A 25,220-nucleotide genomic window follows, 5' to 3' on the forward strand; every position below is an offset into this window, starting at 1 on the left:
TACACTGACCTGCATTAGGAAAGTACGGGAAATGGTTTAGTTGCATTACATTTCAAATAAAGTTTTGATGTGTACTGTTGTACCTTTTAAAGATAGTGGATTGTGTTTAAATCAACTGCATCTGTATTGCTACTGCAAAACAGAGTTACTGCAAGCATTGCAGTCCAAAGAGGTATTGTAAAGCATATTCAAAGATATGGTAAACTATGGTATATACATTGTATAACCATGGGAAAACTACAACATTACTACAGAACTTTTAAATGGGTGAAAATGTTGTGGAATGCTAAAAAAATGACCTTCCAATTGAGTAGTCAGGTATAGGCAGCCACCTATCACAAGCTATCTCGAGTTTAGTATAAAGAAATAAGAGACAGAGCAAGTACAACACTATTCTGTCGGTATACCTACATCATTATGTTTTAATGAAACACTAGAATACGGCAAGTTCTTTTTTTGTTGTCACGAGAGCCCTTGCTGATGATACCCAGGCTTGGTTCATCACTGTATACCCTCCCCCTCTGAGCTGAGCTTCTGTCCTCTTCCTGTCTCTCTGCAGCCGGTACCCTGAGGCGCAAGTGATCAACTTCGGGACGTGGTTTATCTTCAGTCTTCCCATCTCCCTGATCATGCTCTTTCTGACCTGGGTCTGGCTGCACTGTCTCTTCCTGGGCTGCAAGTGAGTATCGAACCTAGGTTCAGGGTGGTGGTGGTGGAGGTGAGGAATCACTTCAGGGACTCCCCAGGGACCCCCAAAAACCAGAACCCCACTTAAAACAATGAGGTTAATTTAAAATAGTACCCTAAGCATTTTACAAATATTTAAAGACGCTCACTGAAGAGATTCACATCAGCTTTAGAGATGTTGATCCTCTCTTATAAAGATTTGAATGATTGTAAGTTCTGATGTTATTACATTAAATAATACGTTTTAAAAAATAAAATAATTTACAGAAACTTTGTATGCTTTTTTCTCTTGTTTGACAAAAAAGGTTTGGCCATCTTAAAGTATTTATTTAATTTTTTTTAAAAAAGAAGCACCACACTTGATATAAAACAGAGGAATTACAGTGTTTTGTGCCCTGCTCATATAAGTTTACCACGGTGTGTATGCAGTTTTCCCATGGTTATACTACAGTTATACTCTGCATTTACCATAGTTTACCCTGGTTTGTCATGTTTTTTATAATATGCATAATGTGCTGTATAATGCTTACCTATGCTTTCACTGTGCTTTATTACACTTTGCTGTGCTTTTACTATGGGAAACAGTTATAAGGGTGAACAAGGTGGAATGTGCATTTAACTCCTTAATCTATCCAGCCCTTCTTCCTCAATCTGCTGTTCAGTTTCAGGGAGACCTGCTCCCTCAGTAAGAAGAGGAAGACGAAGCGGGAGGAGCTGTCTGAGAAACGCATCCAGGAAGAGTATGAGAAACTGGGGCCAATCAGGTAGGCATTGTGGTCTAGTGGTCGCAAATAGGGACTGCTTTGTTCCAATTAGAGTTTACAACTGGGACGAAGTGGTCCATTGATTAGAATTGGGACTGTTAGACAGTGTAGCCTAGTGGTAGAAGCTCAGTAGAAAGCCCATAGAGGCAAACAAATGATTTATATTAGGAATTATAAAAATATACTGAAAGAAGAAAAGTGAAATATTGTTGCAAGCACTTCTGAGATGTGGCTGTACTATTGTGGGCGTTCCATATTATCCCTTGGCATGAGTAATCTACCAAAAACAACAACAATTTAGAAATGACTCTGTTGCTCTATATTTGGTTCACCCTGTATGACTATGATTTATTTTTACTGTGTTTGATGTTGCTGTACATTAACAGTGCAGCCACCAAGCTTTTTAAAGCCATTTTCTAACACTTAGTTACTATCACTCTGAGTAACACTATAGAAAAACACTCTGTTGGTTCACAGATATTAAAATACATGAAGCCGCTCTAATAGGTGGATACCAACATGACGAAGACTGTTCTATGGTGTCTGTACCTTCAGAGATTGAAAATTGTATTAGAAAACTGCTCACCTGCAGGGTTGGAAATAAAGACTTCCATTGCATTGCAGTTTGATCCATTCGTGGTTTTACTGTGAGTTTAATAATACACACCTGAGCTTGTTACCTATACACTGGGGCTAATCAAGCACATATTAAAACCTGGAATGGGTGACACTGCTATGCAATAGGAGTCTTATTTCAATAAAAGGGGGAGCAATGAAAAAACTGGAGCTAATAATTGATAAGAGGTTTGGAAATGTCAGAGACTACACTTTTACAGTCCGTTTCGTACTAAACAGCCTGTCTCTCTCCCTGGTGTGTCCAGTTACCCAGAGCTGGTGACTGGGGTCTTCTTCGTGCTCATGACCCTGCTGTGGTTCACCAGAGAGCCAGGATTCGTGCCGGGGTGGACCTCCCTCTTTGAAAAGTAGGTGGATAACTTACCTATTGAACACTTACAAGCCAGATTCGATGTGTTTTGAGAAGGATCAAACGGATCCCAAACACAGCAGAACTACACAGAACACTAGCATAGTCCAGTAACTAAATAACTATTTATACAGAAATGACCACTGCAGTATTAGAGCCTGGATAAACTATGAATCGTACACAACAGTGCCAACCCTCCGTGATGTAAAGCTTTTGTATAATGTGCAACCGCATTCAAAAGCCTCCCTCTACGCCTCTACCTTAACTTTTATTATTAATTGTATAAGGAATGATCATTTAGAAGTCCCTGATCTCCCTTATGCATCTTGGCAGCCTAACTCACTAGCCTCTCAGACCTTTCACCTCTGGAGGCCTGGGTTTGAATTTGACAGGTCACACAAGTGAAATTTGTTTGGTGGTCAGAACTGAAAATCCAATGGGGATTGAGAGAGGCCCAGGACTTAATACTTGTGCATGGCAGGACTGAGGTCCACTCGCTTGATCAGATTGAATGCTCTCATGCTGCCTCCTTCCCCAGTTCCTAAATGTATTTTCTGTCACATGAGCACAATATTCTTGGCCTGGGCTGTGTGAAATGCTGCCCTCTAGTGGAGATGGAGGGAATCACAGTTTGCACAACACAAGCTCTTGCTCTTAGTTTCACGTTGGTTCTGATTCTGTGTTCTAGGAAGGGCTATCGGACAGACGCCACCATCTCAGTGCTGCTGGGATTCCTGCTGTTTCTGATCCCGTCCAGGAAACCCTGCTTCTCCCAGGCTGGGGACAGAGACCAAGGTTGGCCAGCACTTCACCATTTACTTGTTGCTTGAAAAAGAGACACTTTGTGCTGCTGACGATAGGAAAAATACATTAACGGGTGAAGGAACCAAATGATGGGCAACAATATGCTACTGCCACCAGGATGCCTAAAAGTTTTATTTTAATACATTTCTAATATGGGCACTTTATTATGCTAACTCAAACTCTGTGTGGCAACCCAAAGAGCTTCCTTTCTGTCTCGACAGGAAGCAGTTCAGAGGATGAGGAGGACAGTGACACCCTGGCCCCCATGATAACCTGGAAGGACTTCCAGAAGCTGATGCCGTGGGAGATTGTAATCTTGGTGGGTGGTGGTTACGCATTGGCGGCAGGATGCAAGGTACGCACAGGGAAGCTTTTACCCTTACCAACACGAGGCAGAGCCTTTTAAATGTTACTTTCATGGACCCTCAGTATCAAAACACTGAAAAATGTACATGTAGGCTGACCTAATAAAGTGGGCTGTAGCTTGGACCAGGAATAGGTAACAAGGACACGGGCACAGGATTTCCAAAAATAATTTCTGGGTGCATTAAACTCCTATTCTCCTGAACTTACTCAAAATAAAACAGTAAGCACAGGGGCTTACTGTATACTGAAATCTGAAATCCATATCATGTATCCATGCATTGGGATTCCATTAATAAAAGATTTGGTTTTGCTAATCTAACGTTTATGTCTAAAAGAGTCCTACCAATGAACAGTGGGCTCTAAATAACCAAGAAAATCACAAACATGAGATTCTGAGCTAGGAGGGTGGATGGCAACAGTATAATTTCAAAAATATCCCTGTCACATCTTTTAAAAAATCTATTTGTATTCATATACCAGAGGGAAAACAGCTAACTTTACAACTGCTTACCATACCAAAGGTCAAGCCACTGTGGTTAAAGACAAAAATAATACATGATTTTTAATCAGAGTAACCTTGGAGATGTCTGGCTGTTATTGGCTGCTTGTACAACCTGCTGAAAAACAAAGTACTGCTTCATTACGTTAACTTTCCCCGGGCAGGTCTCCGGCCTATCTGTGTGGATGGGAAGACAGTTGGAACCAATGAACAGCCTCCCCCCCTGGACTATAACACTATTAGCCTGTCTCCTTGTTTCTGCGGTAACTGAATTTGCCAGTAACCCAGCAACCATCACAGTCTTCCTCCCTATTCTCTCCACGATGGTAAGTGCAGAAAACATTAACATTAGCACTATAAAAACCATTAACATTAGCACTATAAAAAGCACTTCAATTACTCCAGCCCCCCAGACCCCACAATTTCTGTAATGCTGCTCTGGAAAAATAACACTATAAAGCAATTTAAAAGATACCTAGTGTTGAGTGTCCCTGTGAAAATTCTGCACTAGCTGATTATACTGAGAATAGGTAACCCATTCTGGCCATAAGCGAAGGGAAACTCTATACCCCTTAGCTATTTGCTGGTTCTTATTAGGCAATTGTCCAGAGAGGGCCAAAGGTCAGAGGGACCAGTGAGGGTTTACTAATTTTTTGGCCTTTCTAATTTTCACTAGTTTCAGCTTCAACTATTTTCTACATTCTTGCATGTTATCTTGAGGGCAAGTTTCATCCAAAAAGTGTCCAAGTGACATAAGATAACCAGGGTAGGGTTCAAGTTTTATCAAAAACACGAGGACTGCCTCTCAGCCTTTAGCTTTAGTATTTCAGGGGCACATTGGAGGAATTGAAAATGTGCTATGAACTAATTCCTGGCTGACTTGCGCTATAGGTGTACAACCTACAACCCAAAGATCTGCATTTCCACTGTACATTCATGTTTGTGATTCTGTATTAGGAATGACTGAAGTTTAGAATATGTAGGGTTATAGTATGTCTGGGGTGCATTACAAAGAAGACTTTCCAATATTAACTGTCTCTCTTTCCTTCAGTCGGAGACCCTGCACATTAACCCCTTGTACACCTTGATCCCTGCAACCATGTGCGTCTCCTTTGGTGTGATGCTGCCTGTAGGAAATCCACCCAACGCCATTGTGTTCAGCTACGGACACTGCCAGGTCAGCGACATGGTGAGGCATTCAGAAAACTCCATACCATAGAAAAGGGATTAACCATAGTCTTACAAAACCATAGAGACATTTCACATCGTCTGTAGTTCTTGTTTCATTTAAATGAGTGTTAGGATTGTCAGTAACACTGTAATTCCTTCGTATATGTTCGTGTTGCTAGTACTTGTCATTATTATATGATATTATATTAAATATTATTATTATATTCATTACAAATAAACTTTGTTAAAAACTAGTTGTGATTTACGTGTGAAGCCCCAAAAGTCAGGAAATTCCTTACAAAAAATGACAATTAAATTAACTTCAATGGTGCAGCTTGAAGCGACAAAAGTCCGGAAATGCCATCCCACCCATAACTCTGCTACATCCAGGTTTGGCTTTTAACATAGATGCTGAGGTGTGATGGGCAGGGTAGCATTCAGATATAAGCAGAGCAGTGAAAATGGTAAAGGCAAGAAAATGTATTTTAAAATCTTCGCAACAACCTTTTAACAAGGAAAAGTTCCACTGGACAAAGAAAGGGAGCAGTGAAAATCCATTTTCAATTATTTTTTCACTGCTCCCTTGATCATCTGCTGTGAACATTTTTTTTTAAGGGTGGTGTTAAAATTAATTTTGCTACCTCATTAGCATTTCCATTTACACTTCTCTCTGGCGACAGGGATACGGGGAGATGCCTGCATGTTTGTTTCAACTACAGTAAATCTTGAGAATTGGTCATTCAAAGCTGAATATCTGTCAACACCAAAGCAACACAAATACAAAACATTTTAATTTCACTGTTAAAATATTTATTCATCATTATGTAAATGACATTTGTACTTTGAGTAGCAGACATATTCCGTATAATTGTAGCAACTGACATACTATTGCATTAAATTAACAACGAATGTGTTTGGAAAATCTGCCACCATCGGAAATGAATGAGGACCGAAGTCCACACCTGGAGGCCAGGAGGCCCACGGCCTGAAATAAGCTGCAGGAGGTCAGCCACAGAGAGCTGATATCTCCTCCCGACAGGGCTGCTGTTCAGGCAATGCCAGCCTAGCATTCTGAAAAGTCAATTTACAAGCCACACAAATCTATCAAATTCTAACATCTTTGGAAATTAAGTCAGCAGAGACTGCTACCTCTGCGCAGAGTCCTATAGCTGTATTATAGTTGTTTCTCCAGGCCTATCTATATAGCGGCACTATATTAATTATAACTATTTTCATTTTTTTTTTACTTTAAAATTATGAAAATAGTCCTAAAAATTGCTGAACACTTCATTCTCTTTGATATTTGCATGATGTACTAAAACAACCTACGGTACCTCAATCAATAAAATAAACTACCAATATTTTTTCAATTTGAGTACTACATTACTGCTAAAAATTATAAAATGACCACACTGCAGATCCAAAACTAATATATTTTTTAAATAATTAGAATTTAGTTTGCGCTTACTGGAAACATGATAATTACTGAAAATAATGTATTTTGCAGTATTTCTAAGCTGTAAAAAAAATATATATATATATATATATATATATATATATATATATAAATACTGCAATTAAAAAATTTTGGTGTGGTGGCTCTTAACACAAGGCACTGTGAGGAGGGAACTATGTTTTAATTTAAACCTGTTTATGTTTGACTGAACTTTTTTCTACTCAGATTTAATTACATATTTCCAAGATGGCTGTGTCGGGGGAATTTTCTTAAATGCGTTTTTGACCAAGATATTAATGGTTGAAAATCTGAGTTTAAGTTGAAACCATAATCGTGCCGCTATAATGTTTAAGCTTTTTTATAGCATCCATTAAGTATTTGATGTAAAATCAGCACTCACACAGCACGTCTTATGAGCGTGTGTCTTTCAGAATGGACCTGAAGGAAAACCACCACCTCTCAAACACTATTGTACACACAACAAAAAACAACATTAAAAAATAATAACTTAAACTACAACCAATCAAACTCTACCACTAAGTCAAGAGACCTCTGCATAGAGTACTATAGCTGTAGCGCTTAGTTTTTTCTCCAGATCTGCTGAAAACTTACATTCTTCGTATTGTACACAGGGGAAATTAATACTTTGACCCCCCCCCCTTTTATCTTTTAAAATTCTAATCCTATTGAAAGACATATTAATGTTTGAAAATCAGTGTTTAAGATGGAAACAAATATATAAATACTGTTTCAAGGTCTAGCTAATTCTGCTACAACACTCTGCCCCAGGATGTAATAAATACCATTTGTTCTATGTGGGATTTCTTACTGATTTACTTTTTACATCCGCTAGAGGCAGTGTTGCAGGGGGACAGGTTAATGGTTACACACTGGGGTTCCAGCTGTACCTGGAGAGAAGGCCTGTTTGAGAGACCTAATTAGGCCACAGGAGTGCTTTCAATTTCTGTGTTTCAAATTTGCACTTTTAATTAACCACAGTGATGTCACAGTAAAACCAGGAATAGTCAAATCGCTATGGATTCGGATTCGTATTTATATACCCAGTACAGTACCTGGATGGGGGAGCTCCAAGGAGAACGAGGCTGTGCAGTGTATGAAGCTCATAGTATCAGGTATATTACACCGAACTGGTTAATTGAATCTAACACCCTGCCATTTCTCCACAGGTGAAGGCTGGCTTTGGAGTGAACCTGATTGGGGTGGTGGTAGTCATGGTTGCCATCATGACGTGGGGTGTGCCCCTTTTTCAGCTGTCTGAGTTTCCTGCCTGGGCGGTGATGGGGAACGTGACTGAGAGCTTGTGATGTCACAGCTAAGTGGACAGGAAGGCTGGGACTGTTGCTCTGGGATTAATACCGTGAAAAACAGTCCAGAAGAATCAGCAAAGTCCTGTCTGAACACAACAGAATGATCAAGAGGAGTGGGTCAAGTGATTCAGTGTAATAATCTGGTGATTGTCCCTTTTTAAATGATCTTTGTTAATTAATTGGTGGTTTTGGTAAATTGATGAACAGTAATCACAGGTGAGATCATGAATACAGATGGTGTTTTGGTCAGTATTACTGTTTGTGGGTAAAACATGGGGCAAAAAAAGTTGACCTGAAATCCGTGGTGGCTCACAAAGTAAAGACAGGGTATCCAGAAAATGCAAACCTTCCAGACTGCATTTTAAAGCAGTAAATGTGCAATATTTATGTTTTCTTTTAATTGATTAATCAGAGCGTGCAAACAATCAGTAAGTCCCAAGTGACGTGGAATCGATTTAAAACCCTTAGTTCAAACCAACTGACTTCAATTTTAATTAGGGGTGTTAAGTCAGGTATAGTAAATTACTTTTGTAATTGATATTATTGTTACTGCACAGAATTGAACATTTTTTTTTGTTTTGCTTTTTATTTAGAATGAGATTTTGATCTAAAAAAATTTATGTAACACCATAAAGAAAGAAAAACTTCTTAATAAACTATGACGACACAGTACAAAAACCAGTTAGGTTATTGTAAAAAAAAAAAACAACTGCAATGTTCATATGTGTATGCTTAATTAAAAAAAATTAGACACTGGGCCCAGTTCAAAGGCCTGATTATTACTAAACTTGTTTTTAGCAGTACTGTAGTATGCCACTTGATTGTCTGATCAGGTAACCCTTTTTATTCACATTGAAATGCTGTTGTTCGGAAAGTAATGATGCTGGGAATCGAAGTTAATGCCACACAGGACGTGTTTTAATAATAAAAAAAAACATTGAGATGCATTTTTCTATTTGTGCCCTGTAGGCCATTTCCAAGAACCAGATTCCAAGCAACACAAGTATCAGCCTATTAAAATGCACGAGGCAACATTAAGTTTTAGAGGACATTTTCCAGTATATTTAAATGTTTTGATTTGAGCACCTTGGGCTTGGGAATTACTGTATGTTGGAATTATGATAAATATAATACATACAAAGCATTATCAAATGGCGTACAAATATGTATGTAATAAACTAATGTAATAAAGATGATTTCTAAAATGTGTTTTATGCAGTTACAGGGTTATTATACTGTGTTTACTCGAATTCAAGTCGCAACCCCAAATACAGACACCAAAAAAACTAACGATAACCAATAAATCACCTTTATTCATCGTACTGCAATATCAAATAAGAAAGAAAGAACACAATCCATTGACATGAATCATTCACCCCTACCACGTCCTGCACAGCACCACAAAAGGCATACAAGCACAGTTCCTTGGGTTGAGACCAGCTTTTTCCTCTATCACTTATCCAATTCATGTACAGGCAGGTTTAATTTCCAAGTTACAGTCCTGTAGCAGTGGCTACGATTTGGCTGAACTGTCCAATGGCTCAAATCCCTCCGTTTGAATCTTTTCTTTATATTTCAGGTAGTCTCTTCGTTTACTAAAATATTTCACCTGCATAGAAACAGAAATATGAATATTAGCTGCAGGACTGCAATGGATGTGTCCTCGTGATTGCTGTGGAAATCAGTGGTGCCGCTTTCACCTTTTGAAGTTGCTGGTCTCATTTGTAACATTCAGCTCAATTCCTGGCTAAACCTAACGGGTCGCATTATGCTGGGACTACAATTTTCATTTGTTGCAATAAGAAGATGGTGTTTGTATTTCAGTTAGATGCAAGTCCTCGACGTCATCATTCAATAGGTTTTTATAGCGGTATGTGCGTGCAGGGTTGTGTGGCCAGTGTACTGTAACACTACTTCAATCATTATAGGGCTCTACGGTGCGCCCAATTTGGTCGTATAGGTTTTTTATGCAACCATCAATTTTGTTTTAGGCGCCCATGTGCAACCAATGCTTTCCCAATCTAAAAAACTGATAAGTAAATATTGTCAGCTACAGCTATACAGTAAACTCATCTAAAAACAAAAAAGGTTTTCTGGTTAAGTTCTAACTCAAGCAAGTATTTGTCACTAAGCGTCCCTGGGATTGTAGTCCATTGTATCACACTGCACATCCTACACAGCACTGCTGTTACCCATTGAGTAATAATGTTATTTGTGTTTAAATATTTAAACAGGCACATTATAACAAAAAAACTAAACACATTTTCTGTGAGGTGCTATACTAACACGCTGAATTACTATATAAAATAATTAATCTCACCGTTTTTCCATTATTATTAGCTCAGTACCAGTTGGAAATGTTGGCAAGCTGTAGCATTGCAGCACAAGTGTCAGCAACAGATCAGTTTTAAACAAGCAGTTTCAATTCAAAATACTGCATTAGTTCATTATCTCATGATGCTTTATAACGTTAAACACCATAGTAACCAATGACCCTATCTACACACTGTAAGCTAATTTTACATTTAACCTTAAGATGAGGTCAAAGGTCATGATCAAGGTAATTTTTGAATAGAGCATACATGGCAGGGGTGTCAAACTCAGTCCCTGGAGGGCAGCAGTGTCTTCTGGCTTTCGTTCCACTCGAGCTCTCAATGACTTAATTGGTCTAATTATTTGATTAACTGGACACATTTAACACTTCTCTTCTCTTCAATGTTTCATAGGTAGTGTACCTTGAATCAAGTTCATTTTTAAAATCATCAACTGTAAAAGAACTTGAAAAATATTAAATATTTCAAATTGATCAAATTAGATTAATTATGTTAATTGAGATCTTAAGGTGGAATGAAAACCAGAAGACCTAGCGGCCCTCGAGGACTGGAGTTTGACACCCCTGACATATGGGTTCCTAAATGTGTTGTGTATAGTAACTATAACCCTTTGTGTATTGTAAGGAGTTATAAACTAGTTTTACATTTTAACTTAAGGAGAGGTCAAAGGTCACAAACAAGGTCATTTTTGGATAGAGCACTTATGGTTTCCTATATGTGTTCCATAGTAACCATTAACCTATCTGCATTTCGTAAGGAGTTACAAGATAGTTTTAGATTTGACCAAAGATTTTGAAAGAAATGAGGCAGGCAGCCATCTTGCTTTACGCACAAACACTATTTTTGAAAAAGTCAATTGTTTTGACACAGGGATGATGCTTGTCAACTTTGGAGTTAATCAACTAAACCGTGTTCAACTGAAGCGGTTTTAAATTTAAGAACGAAACGTAGGTCTGGCCGCCATCTTGTTTTACGAAATAGCAAACATGTATTTTCATTATAAAGCAGGATGTCTTGTACTTTAAGTTAAGAAAGTTCTCAGTTCCTAGGTACGCTTGTACTGCCTGAATCATTTTACCTCAGTAGTGTCTTCTAGGTAGAAGCCTGTTACTGGCTGAAAGCATGTCAGTCGATAGGGGAAGTAGCTGGTTGGTTACTGACAGCAAAGAAGCTATTGAAGGGGTGGGAACAATATCACCCTCCAGGTGAAATGACCAAGGAAGTGCAGCACTATCTGAAAGCATAACTTGCAATTTTTTTAAAAACTTTGTGTAGTACCAGATATCATCTTTTTAAATAAAAAATAAATGTTTACTGTAACGTGTTTTTTTCAAAACTACACATTTGAGAGCTATATAATGAATGCAAGTTCACAACAGAGGAGAGTCATGAAATTACTTTATCAGCTACAGTCACTTACAAGTGTAACCATTTAAACATGTCTAAGTTTAAATGTTTATGAAATCAGACTCCCACACCATACCCGTCAAGCACTCAACTACAGAACTGACAGATGAGAACTCCAGAAAACCACAACTTAGAATGTTTGAATTACTCGAGCCCAGAACTCTACAGCTCACTCTGCTCTGACAGCGCATGTCAACATACCCACTGAGCAGGACAGCTGCTCTCAAACTCCCTTTGTGGCTTCTGGCACCGTGACACGTCATCCTTGTTTTCATCCAGGCAGCGCCAGAGCTCATCCCTCGCTGCCCAGCACACCCTCCTCTCATTTGCATTTGGGGCCGTCATTGTAATCTCTCCACAACCTTCACTGAAAACAAGGAAAAGAACAACACACTGAAACAGCTCTATAATATTTATTTCATGTAAGCCCAATACTTCCTATACATTTGGGGACAGCATCCCCGTTTTGAGATTGGTATTTGTGATTTTAAGCAATTGCATACTATCCACTGTAGATAACTACTGACTGCAACAATTGTGTGCCTGATTAGATCAATCACGTTGCAATGTTTTGTCAATAGTTAAACACTTTTAAACTCGTTGGATAAAAGCAAATTTCCTTGAGTCTTAAACTGTACAACCTGGTGTTGTGAAATGTTCTCTGTAGTATAAAATGTGCATCACTTCCTTTCAAATGGATAAAACGTTCATAAAATAAACAGTTTGTTCTAAAGTATATTTGTTTAAGCGCACATCTGTAAACCCTACAGGTCACAAGAGCAAAATCTGAAATCTGGTTGTCCAGATTTGACAACTATAATCTGCACTTTCATGAGCACTACAAACTAGTTCAAAGTTTAAGTTGGCAACCACATACTGGACAGCCCCCAGTCCTCGGTTTTGCCACCGCTGCATTAAAATGTTTAGCTTTGTGGAATAAAAACAAAAATACAAACATGCAGATTTTGCTGTCCCGCCGTCTGTAGAGCCATGATTTCCCCCCTTTGGTCACACATTGACACGTTTGTAATTTGTGGATCCTGTGTATTTTGACCAATTTAAATTCTTGGGATTATATTTCAACACTTGCATAATTGTTTTCAATAAGTCATTACATAATAGTGTACATTCATTTTATTTAAATCTAATTTGCCCGTTACGTTATATTCCCACGTGTAATAAATGTTGTAGCCTACTGTGTAGTTTGCATACTTACGATAAGACTTTATCTTACATGTTCCCGACATAACCAAGGTGACCGGCATGATGCTTTTCAACAAGTTTTAGGTTTTAACAATTGTACTCAGACTTGCGTGTACTCACCACAATGTGCAACATACTTATATTTATCTGTGTAATATGAATGCAGCGTTTATAAACATATTCAATACTGTAGCTTACTTTCTTCTTTGACCTCCAGTAACTCCAAACAGGAACGGAAGACGTTGGTGTCGCACTCAGTGATTCAGGAAGCAGCCTTAAGAGACTGACTTGCAAACTTAGACCGCCCTCTGTTGACAACTCCAGGAATTACAAGCAAAGCTGTTATACTGTAGGCTGTTATGTTAAGAAACATATTATTTAACCGAGGCTATGACTTAAAATGTATTTTTGTTTCTACGTATTAAATTAATACATTTATGTATACAACCCAAGAATTTGGGGGGGGGGGGGGGGGGGGATGATTTCCCAGTTCTGTTAAAAAAAAAATCCCCTTAGAAAATGTTTGGTTAAAAATGACTCAAATAACCTTATTTTTATGATTGAGTGTTTTTAAAGTGTAAATACATTATAATACATGTGGGGTACCTAGATTAGGGAATGAATATGGATAATAATGTACCTAGGTCAGCTGAATACAGTGTCAAGATGGCGACATGTCTGCGGAACACCAGGTAAACACCAGTGTTCCCACACACGGCACTACTACTGGTGGTATTGCACCAAGCTGGCTTTTTGTAGTCATGTGATTCTTTATTGGAGTACCCTAAACCATTACAAAATAATAACTTCTATATATAATTTTGCAAGTGACACACACACACACACACAATCATTAAACAAACTAGTGAGAAAAAAACCCAAGACAAAACTAAGCAGGGCATGATGTAAGGGAAATAGTACAAATATGTAAAAAGATCTGCTAATAAAGTGGTTAAAACAATGGCAGTGAAACTTTTTTCTTTTTTTGTAGACTACAGCAGTTATGAAACTTGAATGAAAGTCAGAATAGAAACAGAAAAACAGTATCTCAAAGCATGTGGTCTGTATCATTGATACAGAAGAGGTCAATGTGTTCATTTTTACTGGAAGTCATCATTAATAAAACTTGAGAAAAATCTTAGAATAAACATAATTAAAAGTCCCTGGACCTCAATATGGAAGCCATGATCGGACAGAGGTCAATGACATGGTCAACAGCACATCTACATATCCTTGTAAATTAAATCTGAACCTTAAATAGTCTCTGGTAAGCATGCAGTGCAGCAGTGGCAGCTTTGTATAAATCCTGCCTTACAGGGTTATTTCAACATGATCGATGCCCACAAACTTTGCCTCTATCTAAGCATCCATTTTTGGTCACACATGGTCAATGAGATATTAGTTGAAGTGGCTGTGTTGGCAGACAAATATAAATAAACTCATCAAAGGAAAATTTCAAAACAGCAAAATAATGTTTATTCTTTAAAACAACTTTTTTTTATAAATACTTGTTTAAAAGTTATTTGGTAACTAAGGACCCACACTGTTTGTGCTTTGTCACAGTAAGTTTCAGCATTTCTCCCACACAGGGTGCTGTGTACTATGAATGAGGACGCACACACCCCACTTTCTAAAGTGCAATGACATGCCCCAGTGCTGTTTAAAGCAGTTTGGAAGTTACACACGTCTGTGAAATCACTGACATGAACTTGATTTACTATAACCAACCCTACCGTATTCCTCGCTGAGATAAACTGGATTAATACAGCACTGGGGAAATGCATCAACCACCAATCAATGGTTATCCTGGAATTACATGTAAAAATAAGGGGTTCATGCAATCCAGGTGGAATCCTGGTTTCTGGGTCTTCAGCACTAAGCAAAAGGTATCTAATAAAAGCCAAATCCCCAACAGATGATGATAAACAGTTTATAGGCTTGCAGTTTTCTGCGGTAATATTTCCAAAGGTTTGAGCCATTTTCTCCACATTCTACTCTACGGTTCTACGTTGATTGATCAAGGAACTTTCTACAAAAAAAATAAATAAATAATAATAATAATAATAATAATAATAATAATAATAATAATAATAATAATAATAATAATCTCCATTTGCTTAACAGTTCTACTTAATTCTAAATGTTGCATTAATAGACATTATTTAGGTACTGAACAAATGCTCAATGTTTAACCTCCCCACTCCCCCACCCCCAATCCCTCTCAGATCTTGACTGAAGTATCCTCTACATTTCAGGAACCCGGTGGCTTCTTCTTAGCCTCCACGTCTCTCTTGAACTCTTCAATCTTCTTAGAAATGTTTGGGACCTGCAGTGCAAAATATAGATTCTTGTGAAACACCACAATATTTAGTTATGAAATGTAACATCTGTACACTTGCTTTTCCTAATAGAATATAATTGAAGGCATCAGTGCAAAATACTTTTCATGTCAAGTTCAGTCTTGTAAGTGATTTTAATGCAAGATATAACCCACATTTTATTTATCAACATATCAAACCCTTTCAAATTCATGTTTCACTTACTGCCAGCAACCTCTGTTAAATTATTATTTGTTTATTTAGCAGACATCTTTATCCAAGGCAACTTACAGAGACTAGGATGTGTGAACTATGCATCAGCTGCAAAGTCACTTACATGACTAAGTGACTAAGGTTAAGTGACTTGCTCAGGGTGTGTGCTATACTGTTTTACCCTTTCTTAGGCTGAACATTTTAAAAATAATATTAGAATGTGTATCTGAAGTTGTCTCAGGAGGAAATGATTCACGGTTGACAAAATTAATACCGTATCATCCTTACCCCTCCTCCGCCTAACCTACCTCATAGTTCTGTGCCAGGAACATGCCAACCACATTTCCCAAAGTAAATCCCATCTGGAAGAGAACATTAACAAATTTAGACATTTTGTTGGAGGTGTGACCAAAGTTAATGATAATTTTTTTTTTTTTTTTTTTTCCCGAACATAATCTAAAACTGTTATTGTTGCAAAAGGAATATAATCAAGCGGCAGAAGTGCTTTTGTGCAATTTAATGATAGTTTTTAAAAAATGGTCAAATTTTGCTTTCAAGGTCAGATGTGGAAATTACATTTTTGAGTACATCTGGTCCTTATATTTTGAAGACGAGTTAAGTACGAACAGTAATACAGTATTGAATACCCAGTTTATGATTCTCACACTACCTGAAACCTAAGCATTCATTTATTTATTTATTAAAATTGCCAAACAGCAGTATATTATCGGCTTTGTTGACGGAAACACGTACTCACCAAAAATTGCAACATTTTCTTTTAAACTATAATGTACACTTCGAGCTGGTTTCTGCTTATCCTCTTCGCTGCTGCACACTGTTAGACCAGCCGGAAACTACTGTTGGTGCTTTGAGCGTGAGTGGCGAAAAATTGGAATTCAAGCCAAACAAAATGAAAATACAGGAGCACATATAATAATAATAATAATAATTTTTTAAAAAAAAGATCGCCCCCTACCGACTGATTCTTGACGATTCTTGATCTTACTGATTCATAACGTAATGTGCCCTGCTTATGGGATACGTTTGGTTCTGCCAGTATCAATATATTTTAAAAAATAATTATGACGTTGTTTTTCTTTCTCTATTTTACTACACATACATGAAATAATACTACACCAATATTTTCTTTATTTTCTATACATAGTTTGATTAATTTTATGGTATAATATATGTACTCCAAACTCATAAAGTACCATTTTCAGGATTCAGGTATTTAACAGGTAGGGTAAGCTTTCCCCCTATAGTACTTTCCTGGTTAAAGTTTGCTGGCCATATGATTACAATAACAATAATTATAGTGAAATCAAAAGGGTGTTCAACCTTATGATTGAAGGACTACTTAAAATAAAATACATTTTCAACTATTAACAGATTTTCAGCTTTAAAATAGTTCCCATTTTGTTAAACACATTGTTATTTGTTGCATAAGTGTGTCCTTTATTGGGCATAAACAGACTCAAGACTGGAAGGATTTTTTTCAGGGAAGATACAAAGGACTGTAAATTTCACAGGCTGTAAAAACCTAGATTTTCTTGGAGCCCTGGCTCCAAGAAGTCATGGCCCTTGCTAAGCCGTAGCCTGAAGCAGCAGGCCCAGCTGCTGGAACTGTTGCTGGGGTTCAAGCACAGCTTTGCAACCAGGCCAGAAAAAGCGTGCTGGACTCACCTGGTGCAGCACAACATCGACACTGGGGACGCAGCACCAGTCAAGCTGCCCCTGGCCCTGCAGGAAGCAGTGGAGAGGGTCTTGAAGGAAATACAGGAGACAAGTCTCATCGAACCGTCTGATAACCCGTGAATTGCGCCTGTCGTCCTGGTCCCCAAGAAGGATGGAGCGTGGCGGTTCTGTGTCGACTACTGGTGTCTGAATGATGCTACCCGCAAGGGCTCATACCCGCTGCCCCACATCAATGAATCCCTGGACTTGGTCATTGGCTCATCCTGGTTCAGCTCGAGGGACTACCGCTCTTCAGGTCCAGCGAGCTGAACCAGTTGTACCCATAGTAAAACTACTGCACATCATGGAGTGTATTATTGCGCCTATTAAATTACTTTATGTTCATTTTAGTAAAAAAACATTTAAATAAAATGATGAATGTATTGTAACGGAGGCTGGTGGGACAGCCCGAGCCTTTCTATTGGACTAGATCCAAACTGGACTATTGCCTGATTTGCATGAATGTTGCAACTTTGAAGGGTGTGGGGCTATACAAGCAGCCTGTGTGGCAGCGTGGGTATGTTGTTTCTACCATCTGCTAATCAGAGAGCCTGTTGTGGAAGATAGAAGTCGTACACTTGGATTCTTACCACCGCCGATACAGTATCCTTCCAAAATAGTGCCCACAATTTGTGCAAGGCAGTTGTACTGCCCTCTAACTTAACTTTTTTTTATTTTCCTCTCTGTCCTGATGTACTTGCTTTATTATTTTCTATTAAATGTATCTTCTGATCTCCTGGAACACACGTCTGTTTTGTTTTTCTCACCTTTACTACCTTTCAATCCCACCTGTACATTGATTGAAATCTGAAAATTATCTAAAAACTGAAATTCGTGTCATTATTAACATCTAGGTTAACCTTGCCAATGAGGATTTAGTAGACCCCAGGCATTGATCGCTGCAGAAAATGCTCCTACACTACATTTGTCTTACAATGACCTTCTGAAGAATAGGATCCAGAGTCTTCTATCAATGCACCGGGCTCCCCACAAGCATATCTGGAATATGTCACAGTAAGCTACTTGATTATTTAACACTATTTATGAGTTTGTTGATAAGGATTAGAAAGTCTGCCTGTTGAGCACAAATCTGTAGCAGTTTAAACCATGCTATAAACAAAAAAAGGAAATAATTGAATTAAAAGTGAAAAACTTTAACACACTGTATATACATATTGTAAAAATAAACACAACTATTTACATATAACATGGCTTCCCCTGATGGTGGCCCACCAATGTCTCCCCAGTCCTCATGGCAGTCACCCGTAATACAGGGGTCTCAACTGGTTAACACATTTCTATTTTTATAAAAACAGACTGTGTGACATTTGTTGAAAGGTTTCTCTTGGAGTACTATCTGTTAGAAATGTACATACTGGATTGAAAGTATGAATGGGAAAAATGTTATACCTTGAGTTTCAGCAATTCATCTGTGAGTCTGTCCTCCGTCACTGTGCTATCATCCAACTCAGCTGAACTTTGTCATACTCTGTGTTTAACACAGTGTTGGACTTTATTGTATGCTTATTTTCACCAATGTCCTTAAGAAGCTATTGTGCGTTACTAGAAATTGTTGTCTCAATGTTTTTTTTGTTTGTTTGTTTTTTATTTTTTTTACAGATATTTGATCTGCAAACCTTAAAAGAACTAAAATTAACATAAAAATAGGGTCACCAGATGTTTTCTACATACATGGAATATTTAAATATACACTCAAATCATGTTATATGGAACACATTTCTTCACACACAACTGTAAAACACATAACATGCACTTTATGTGAAACACTAGATGTTTCCTTCCTATTTTTTATTTATTTTTTGTAAACTGTAAGGTATCAGTCACAACTGTTATCTGTCTTTGCGAAAGATACATATAAATAAACTACAGTACTTGCCTTCAAAATGCAAAATAAGAGGCGTTTAAATCATGTGTGTATTAGTGTATGAAACTGGTTGTGAAAATATGTACAGTATTTATTTATTTATCTTTAATATAAATAGCTGTAAGTCTAGTTGCTTTACAATAATACCTCAATACCTGATGGTCTGAATTTGTAAACAATCTGTACACTTGTTAGCCCTTTCAAATACCGTAACTACTAGTGATAAATTATGGTTCTGTTCAGTGTATGGGGAAACAGGGACTGCATGCGACGTGGTAGGTTTGAAAGAGCAGGGGGTAGATAATAGCGACCCCTCAATTCTAAATATAGCACCACTGACTGTAGGCACACATAGGACCGGGCCGGTCTTGACCTGCCCTTAAAAACTATTATATAGTTTCTTACCGGTACAATTTAAATTGAATGTGTTTTAATTTAGTGACAGTATTTGGATGCACTTGACCATGAGATAAATGCCTGCAAAGTAATGGGTAAAACAAAGTTAGGTTGTGTTCACATTGGGCTCGTTACAATCTGTCTCAGTTTAGTTCCTTTGGTTTAAAACAATGAATCCATTTGCTTGCTGTTCACATTTGCCTGGAAGCAAATGTCCTGAGTTTGTTTGAGTGTGAAATGGAGTTAAGATTTTTGGTTCATTTACATGCTTTTATTTTCATCATGCTGAACACTGGAAGAATGTGCAGGAGCTGGAGGCTCAGGTTCTCCTTGAATTTTGGTGTCCGACCACATTTCACACTGGCACTCCGACCCGGGTTCTTGCTACCCGGGTCACAGTCCTGCGTAGTGGGAAAGCACGTCAACCCGGGTCTGCAGCGACTCACCTCAGACGGGCGTTCGTAAGTGGACGAAGTAACAAACAGCCATGCCTACATAAAGGTTTCACTTCTGCAAGGAACATTTCTGTTTATTCTGTTTAGCCATACTTCTGTTGATTGAGACACACCACGAGCCAGATTGCAGCAGGGATTAAGAAACATTTGCTCTAATCAAGATTTGGGCTGATGATTCATCTTGAAAGCCTGAACAAATGAAAGGGTGGTCATGTGGACGTTGCTGATTATGGAGCATTGAGTATACGCATTGTGTACTTTCTTCTGTCACCCAGGTCGTCCCTGTTTCTTCAAAAAGCAGTGTGAAATCACGTAGCCATCCCTCGTGAAATTGGCTGCAGCCAGTGTGAAAGGAGCTTAAGTGTCCCCATTTCTTTCACTGCCCATATTGTTCCCCTTGGAATTTCTTTGGACCAAACTTAATCCTTTTAATGTTTGCAAAATACCAGACACAGCACTTAAATTCAGTTTCTCCTTATCTAGCTACAAAGGTCAATGTGTGTTATCCTGTTGTTATCCTGTTGTTCACATTTAAGTTCAGCAAGCAAACTCGGTTAATTTGCCAAATGAACTGAGACCACCTCTTCAAGTGGACTCAGTTCAGTTTGTTTGTCAAGTGAACTTTGCTGTAACACTACACTCCAAACGAGCCAGCCCCCCCCCCCCCCCCCAATGAACTCAGTGTGAACACTCCCTAAATATGTTTAACAAACATGCATTTTTTGAGCTGTATTTTTTGGCATCTTGCTTTTGAATACTAGTGTTGTGATTTCAAAGCATTATTGTTATTAAATTAGGAAACTAGTTGCTGATAACATTTCTAATAGTAGGTATGACAGCACTTCCACAAGAAGGAGCAATAGCAAGTAAACACTAGAAACTGGAAGCCAGCAGTAGGTTTATCATGCTGTTATAACTCAGTAATACAAAAGACAAAAGATAAACAATAGTTTTTACTAGGCCTCAACCAATACATTAATGGCCAGGCCCTTTAACAGTCTTTTTACACACAGCACTGTGCATTGTAAAACATTTCTAACAGATTCTATAGGGTCCCCTTTTTAACATTAACTGGTACATTGTAATTAACAGATAAACTAACTGATAAATTCACTATTTTTTTTTTTTTTTTTATCGATTTCTACTCGAATTTCATAAGCAGTGCAATGAGAGAAAATAAAGCCACCTGTTCTGCGTCAGCCATGTTGAGTCACGTGACAGGATTATCATGAATATTCGTAATTCATATATCGTACTTTTGAAAAATCGTTTCGTCCCTAGTTACAGCAAGGTCAAGGTCCACATCTTCACTCTGACTCTTATCCCCATACCCACAAACAAACACATAGCTACACAAATATAGTTTTTACACCTGCTGTTGGTTTAAAATAGCATTTTGTTTTTTTGGGAATTAAAATGTTTCACTAGTCTGCCTTCTTTGCTGACTTGTTACTGCATGAGTTAATTCCCTGCCAAAACCACAGAATTCTATAACTACAGTTATCGTGTATGTTTCTGTGTTAGCAGACCCACACATTGTGTTTCACCATGCATAAAGCACAATGTAGCAAACCAAACTGAAGAACAAGAAGAAATAAAAAGTGAATTCAAATAGAAAATAAAATAAACACCTTACAAATGTAATTTTACATTCAGTACATTTATAAGTTGCTAATACGTCCAATAAGTGGAAGAAGTGGCAGGTCCCCAAGGCCTGGAGCTCCAGGTGAGCTCAGTATAAGAGCAATACGGAGGTTTGCAACAGTCAAAACAGAAAGCTGATAATATTAACAGTATTCATCTTGGAGAACGAATATCTGCACACATAATGTGACCTGCAGATACTTCAGACAGGAAACATTTTATATTGTAAGGATCACAAAATTTGACAATTTTAATCACCAATACAATCAGCATATTCATTCCTGTTTTGTATATTTTGGTGGGTCATGGAAGTTTAAATCTGTTTTGGCTGGAGTAATCTCTGTTGTGCTTCCATTGCTTGCAAACTGAAGTTTCGTACAACTCAAGTAGTACGGTACAGAACAATACTGTGTGCTTTCCTGAGTCAGTATGCAACAGAATAACACAAATACACATTCAGTCAGAAGTGTTATAAAAAAGAGCAGACATTTTCAAAAGAGCTTCGAAACAATCTTTAAAGTTGTAAGTGTAGAAAGTTTTCAGGATGTTAACAATGAAAAGAACAATTACAGGTACGCTATTTAAACAGTTGTAGCAACACGTGGGGACATGTAATGCAAACCCTAACTCTTTAAGCAGAACATAAGTCTGTATAATTTTATCCCTGATGTATTTTTGTAACACGTCGCAATCACATATTGACTGAATGGCATTCCAGTTCATTATTGAACAACCTAGCTTTTTACTTTTCTTTACCTACTTACATGTCAGCACTGGTGTACACAATGTACCCGACCAGACAGCATCCTACCAAATGAAGGGTTGGCTTGTTGCATGACGTCATGCAGGAAAAAGGTAGGCCAAGTTCAGAAGTTGTTATTTCAAATAATGTAACTAGCCTCGGATAAGATCGCTAATATATTAAAAAATAAATAAATAAATAAAAGTAAGCCCATTTTTTTAAATCTAAAGCATTTTTTTGCAAAAATAATGAGTTTATTTTTATTCTTAGTTTGCTTGTGTAAGTTACCTGTAAATGAAACTTCACCAGCAGTGTGTTGCTTAAGATTGTGCTTAAAGCGTTACTGAACAGGTTGTAGGGTTTAAAACAGAATGCATAACTTTCCATTGTTTCCTGCTTTGTTATATGTATACTTGGAATATCTTTTTCAACATAATTGCGATTTTTTAAACTATTTTTACTGCAAGTCATTTTTGACTCGCTGTTTTCGTTTCACATTGGTTATTCTTTGGGTCTTCTCAAAATGTCTTCTGAAATCATAACATCGGCTGCTAAAATCCAACCTGTTCAATCACAAACATTTCATTGGTTCCTGACACCTCTCCCAAAGTTCAACATTTTTATTGGTTCATCTGTCCTACCTGTTTGCTCTGGCACAGGTTCAGAGGGGTGGGAAAAACGTTTCTGTTCTTTACAATAGTAAAAAAAGGGGGGACCTGAATTTAAAGCCTTGGTTGGTGAAGGTTTGACATTCAGTTTAAAGACTGAATCAGTGAGGAACTTGACCACTGCAATGATGCTTTGGCTGGTTTTCTGGTTCAAAGGTATCCAATGTAAGAAGCAGTAGTCTGTGAAACCAGCCATTGGTATTATTTTAAACATACATATGACATTTTGAATTATTGTAATTGTTGTTAAGCAGTTCAATATCATGCAATTCAGTAGCTCTTATTGTCAGTCTAGTTTGTTTAGAAATTAGTTTGAACTAAATTAATTTCTTGAAAATTAAATTTTCTTTTGTCTTATTGTCACAGGAGTGTGGAGCACAAGGGTTACCCATTTAATACTGAGTACTGAGGAGGAGATTGGGTGGAAGAGCAAACCTCCTATCTTCTGGTGCAGGGTTTGGTGTTTACTGCTTGAAGTTCTCCTTACATTTAGCAATTGCAGTTTTAGTTGATAAATATCAACACAAAGCTATAAAGTGTCCACTTTGTTAGATGAACAGTTTCTGTTGTGTAGGAGACAGGTATATTCATTTCTAGAGATATTACAGGACTTTGCTAAGATCATTGTTTTTTTGGTTGTGCAGTTAGTATGTCCATGTTTTTATGGTTTGATTTTACTTTTACACTCCTTTAGACTTGAGACACATATGATGTTCAAGACTTTCTCCTGCTTCTGATTGAGAATGTTAAATTACACTCATTGTTGCCATTATTGTCAATACAGAAGACAGCACAAAATGAAGTCTGAAACTAAATCCATGCACAGCCATGCATACCATGAAGTTTACTTGAACTAGTGTATTTTCATGACATGTCCTTTTATAATAAAATAATAGTTTTAATGGGAAAAGGATAGATTTTTGTTTTGTTGTTTGTCTATATCTGAAGTAGTAAAGGGTCATTTCTATTGGACAATACCCATGATGGAAATTCACTGAAATAAACTTAAAGAGGCTAAAATAAACCGTTGGAGGTTTGATTTGAATAACTTTTTTCCGTTCATTAATTATTTAAACATAGTAGTATTTAGATCTGCAGCCGTTTACAATAAGTGAATAGACCCCAGTATCTCAGTGTGTGTGATCTGATCTGCAAAAAAGGGTTAAAAAAAATGTGGCAGTGAAATTAATGTTACGAGACAACACCTGCAAGGGAACTTGATTGAGAATCATAGAATACAGCTACACACCAAACATTAACACAGAAGCTTTAAAGACACTTGACCTTAATATGGCAGCTGTATTAGGTCAGGTCAACAGCATGGTCAGCACATTGAGCAGTCTTTCAAATTCTGCAACTTATGAAGCCAACACCTTAAAGGGTATCTGAGATATAACTCTTTGGCAGTGCGGGCAGCTTTGAAAGCTTATTGCCACAATGGTTCATTGTGGGTACTGTTCAAGAACAATAGAACTTAACCAAGAGAACTAACAAATACATTTGCTTACAAAGTAAAATCCAAAAATCAAGATTAACTCTTACAGCATAAATTAATACATTCAACATTTGAGATTTTACCTTCTATAGCTGGAAATGACACCAAAGTCAAAAAAAATTATTCTATAAGTGGAACATACATTAACCAGGCTGCAGTGCATCTCTCTCGGAACTGGCTTAATTCCAGCAAAACATACATAGGTAAGGCTAATAAATCATATAAACTATTCATATGTAAATTTGGCACCTTATGAAAAGTCATTTCTTTTACTAGGCATCACAGGGCAGCAGATAAAAACACTCAGCAAATATGAAAAAAAACATTATGACAGGGCGCCTTCATCAATGTCTTCAGTGTTTGATATGGGTATTAGTACCCATCATGTCAACTCACTCTATTTAGCCTGCAGTTCCACGTGGGGTACGAGATTTACATATTGAGGGAATGCCACCTGTGACAAGGTGCCAAGCAAACCACACTCCCCAGTTTCACTGCCATCGATAGGTACAGAAGTTACTACTGTTAATGGTCAGTGTTACCATTTTTTTTTCTGATTTTATTATAACACATTTTTAATGTTTACCAACAGAACAAAATGTAGTTTATTTAAAGTACCAATGCAAAGCTATGATGCAGATAGTTGTTGACAACTGCCAACTGCA

The 25,220-nt window shown here is 37.6% G+C and overlaps 4 protein-coding genes across 8 annotated transcripts in view; 1 reads left to right on the forward strand and 3 right to left on the reverse strand.

The window, feature by feature from the left end:
- The window catches only part of slc13a4 (solute carrier family 13 member 4), a 28,035-nt gene extending 18,767 nt beyond the window's left edge, over positions 1 to 9,268 (forward strand). For all 3 annotated transcript variants that reach the window (XM_034033640.3, XM_058986315.1, XM_058986316.1), the window contains 8 exons: positions 560 to 679; positions 1,350 to 1,451; positions 2,333 to 2,434; positions 3,125 to 3,231; positions 3,462 to 3,595; positions 4,270 to 4,431; positions 5,157 to 5,294; positions 7,919 to 9,268. In XM_034033640.3, coding sequence (XP_033889531.3) covers positions 560 to 679; positions 1,350 to 1,451; positions 2,333 to 2,434; positions 3,125 to 3,231; positions 3,462 to 3,595; positions 4,270 to 4,431; positions 5,157 to 5,294; positions 7,919 to 8,056 — 1,003 coding nt within the window. In that variant the 3' untranslated portion in view covers positions 8,057 to 9,268. The remainder of the gene's footprint in view (positions 1 to 559; positions 680 to 1,349; positions 1,452 to 2,332; positions 2,435 to 3,124; positions 3,232 to 3,461; positions 3,596 to 4,269; positions 4,432 to 5,156; positions 5,295 to 7,918) is intronic.
- Positions 9,269 to 9,352: 84 nt separating this feature from the next.
- On the reverse strand, positions 9,353 to 13,303 carry LOC117420112 (cytochrome c oxidase assembly factor 6 homolog). 3 transcript variants are annotated; one of them, XM_034033643.3, is made up of 3 exons: positions 13,201 to 13,303; positions 12,001 to 12,166; positions 9,353 to 9,668 (listed from the first exon to the last, which is right to left on the reverse strand). In XM_034033643.3, the coding sequence occupies exons 2-3, from the start codon at positions 12,142 to 12,144 to the stop codon at positions 9,573 to 9,575; spliced, it is 240 nt and encodes a 79-aa protein (XP_033889534.3). In that variant the 5' UTR covers positions 12,145 to 12,166; positions 13,201 to 13,303; the 3' UTR covers positions 9,353 to 9,572. The 3 variants fall into 3 exon arrangements, with proteins under 3 accessions (XP_033889534.3, XP_033889535.3, XP_033889536.3); XM_034033644.3 differs by having other exon boundaries at positions 13,123 to 13,266; XM_034033645.3 differs by lacking the exon at positions 13,201 to 13,303 and adding an exon at positions 13,016 to 13,171.
- A 654-nt stretch (positions 13,304 to 13,957) lies between these two features.
- LOC117420144 (short transmembrane mitochondrial protein 1-like) lies at positions 13,958 to 16,475 on the reverse strand. The gene is made up of 3 exons (XM_034033701.3): positions 16,291 to 16,475; positions 15,842 to 15,895; positions 13,958 to 15,328 (listed from the first exon to the last, which is right to left on the reverse strand). The coding sequence occupies exons 1-3, from the start codon at positions 16,303 to 16,305 to the stop codon at positions 15,254 to 15,256; spliced, it is 144 nt and encodes a 47-aa protein (XP_033889592.1). The 5' UTR covers positions 16,306 to 16,475; the 3' UTR covers positions 13,958 to 15,253.
- A 7,859-nt stretch (positions 16,476 to 24,334) lies between these two features.
- The window catches only part of LOC117419377 (PR domain zinc finger protein 4-like), a 19,608-nt gene continuing 18,722 nt past the window's right edge, over positions 24,335 to 25,220 (reverse strand). The window contains exon 12 of the mRNA XM_034032079.3: positions 24,335 to 25,220. This exon is cut by the window's right edge and continues 391 nt beyond it. The gene's annotated coding sequence lies outside the window, so the exon portion shown is untranslated.

The sequence above is a fragment of the Acipenser ruthenus genome, chromosome 14 (genome assembly GCF_902713425.1).
Source record: "Acipenser ruthenus chromosome 14, fAciRut3.2 maternal haplotype, whole genome shotgun sequence".
Taxonomy (NCBI): domain Eukaryota; kingdom Metazoa; phylum Chordata; class Actinopteri; order Acipenseriformes; family Acipenseridae; genus Acipenser; species Acipenser ruthenus.

What these genes read in the sequence shown, in the direction of transcription:
- LOC117420144 (XM_034033701.3), bottom strand. An exon ending in TCCTGGCACAGAACTATGAG is followed by an intron (nt 15,329 to 15,841) that starts GTAGGTTAGGCG and finishes TTTGCACTGCAG; the next exon opens with GTCCCAAACATTTCTAAGAA.
- LOC117420112 (XM_034033643.3), bottom strand. Translation starts at nt 12,144, where the DNA reads ATGACGGCCCCAAATGCAAATGAGAGGAGGGTGTGCTGGGCAGCGAGG. An exon ending in GCAGCTGTCCTGCTCAGTGG is followed by an intron (nt 9,669 to 12,000) that starts GTATGTTGACAT and finishes GTTTCTATGCAG; the next exon opens with GTGAAATATTTTAGTAAACG.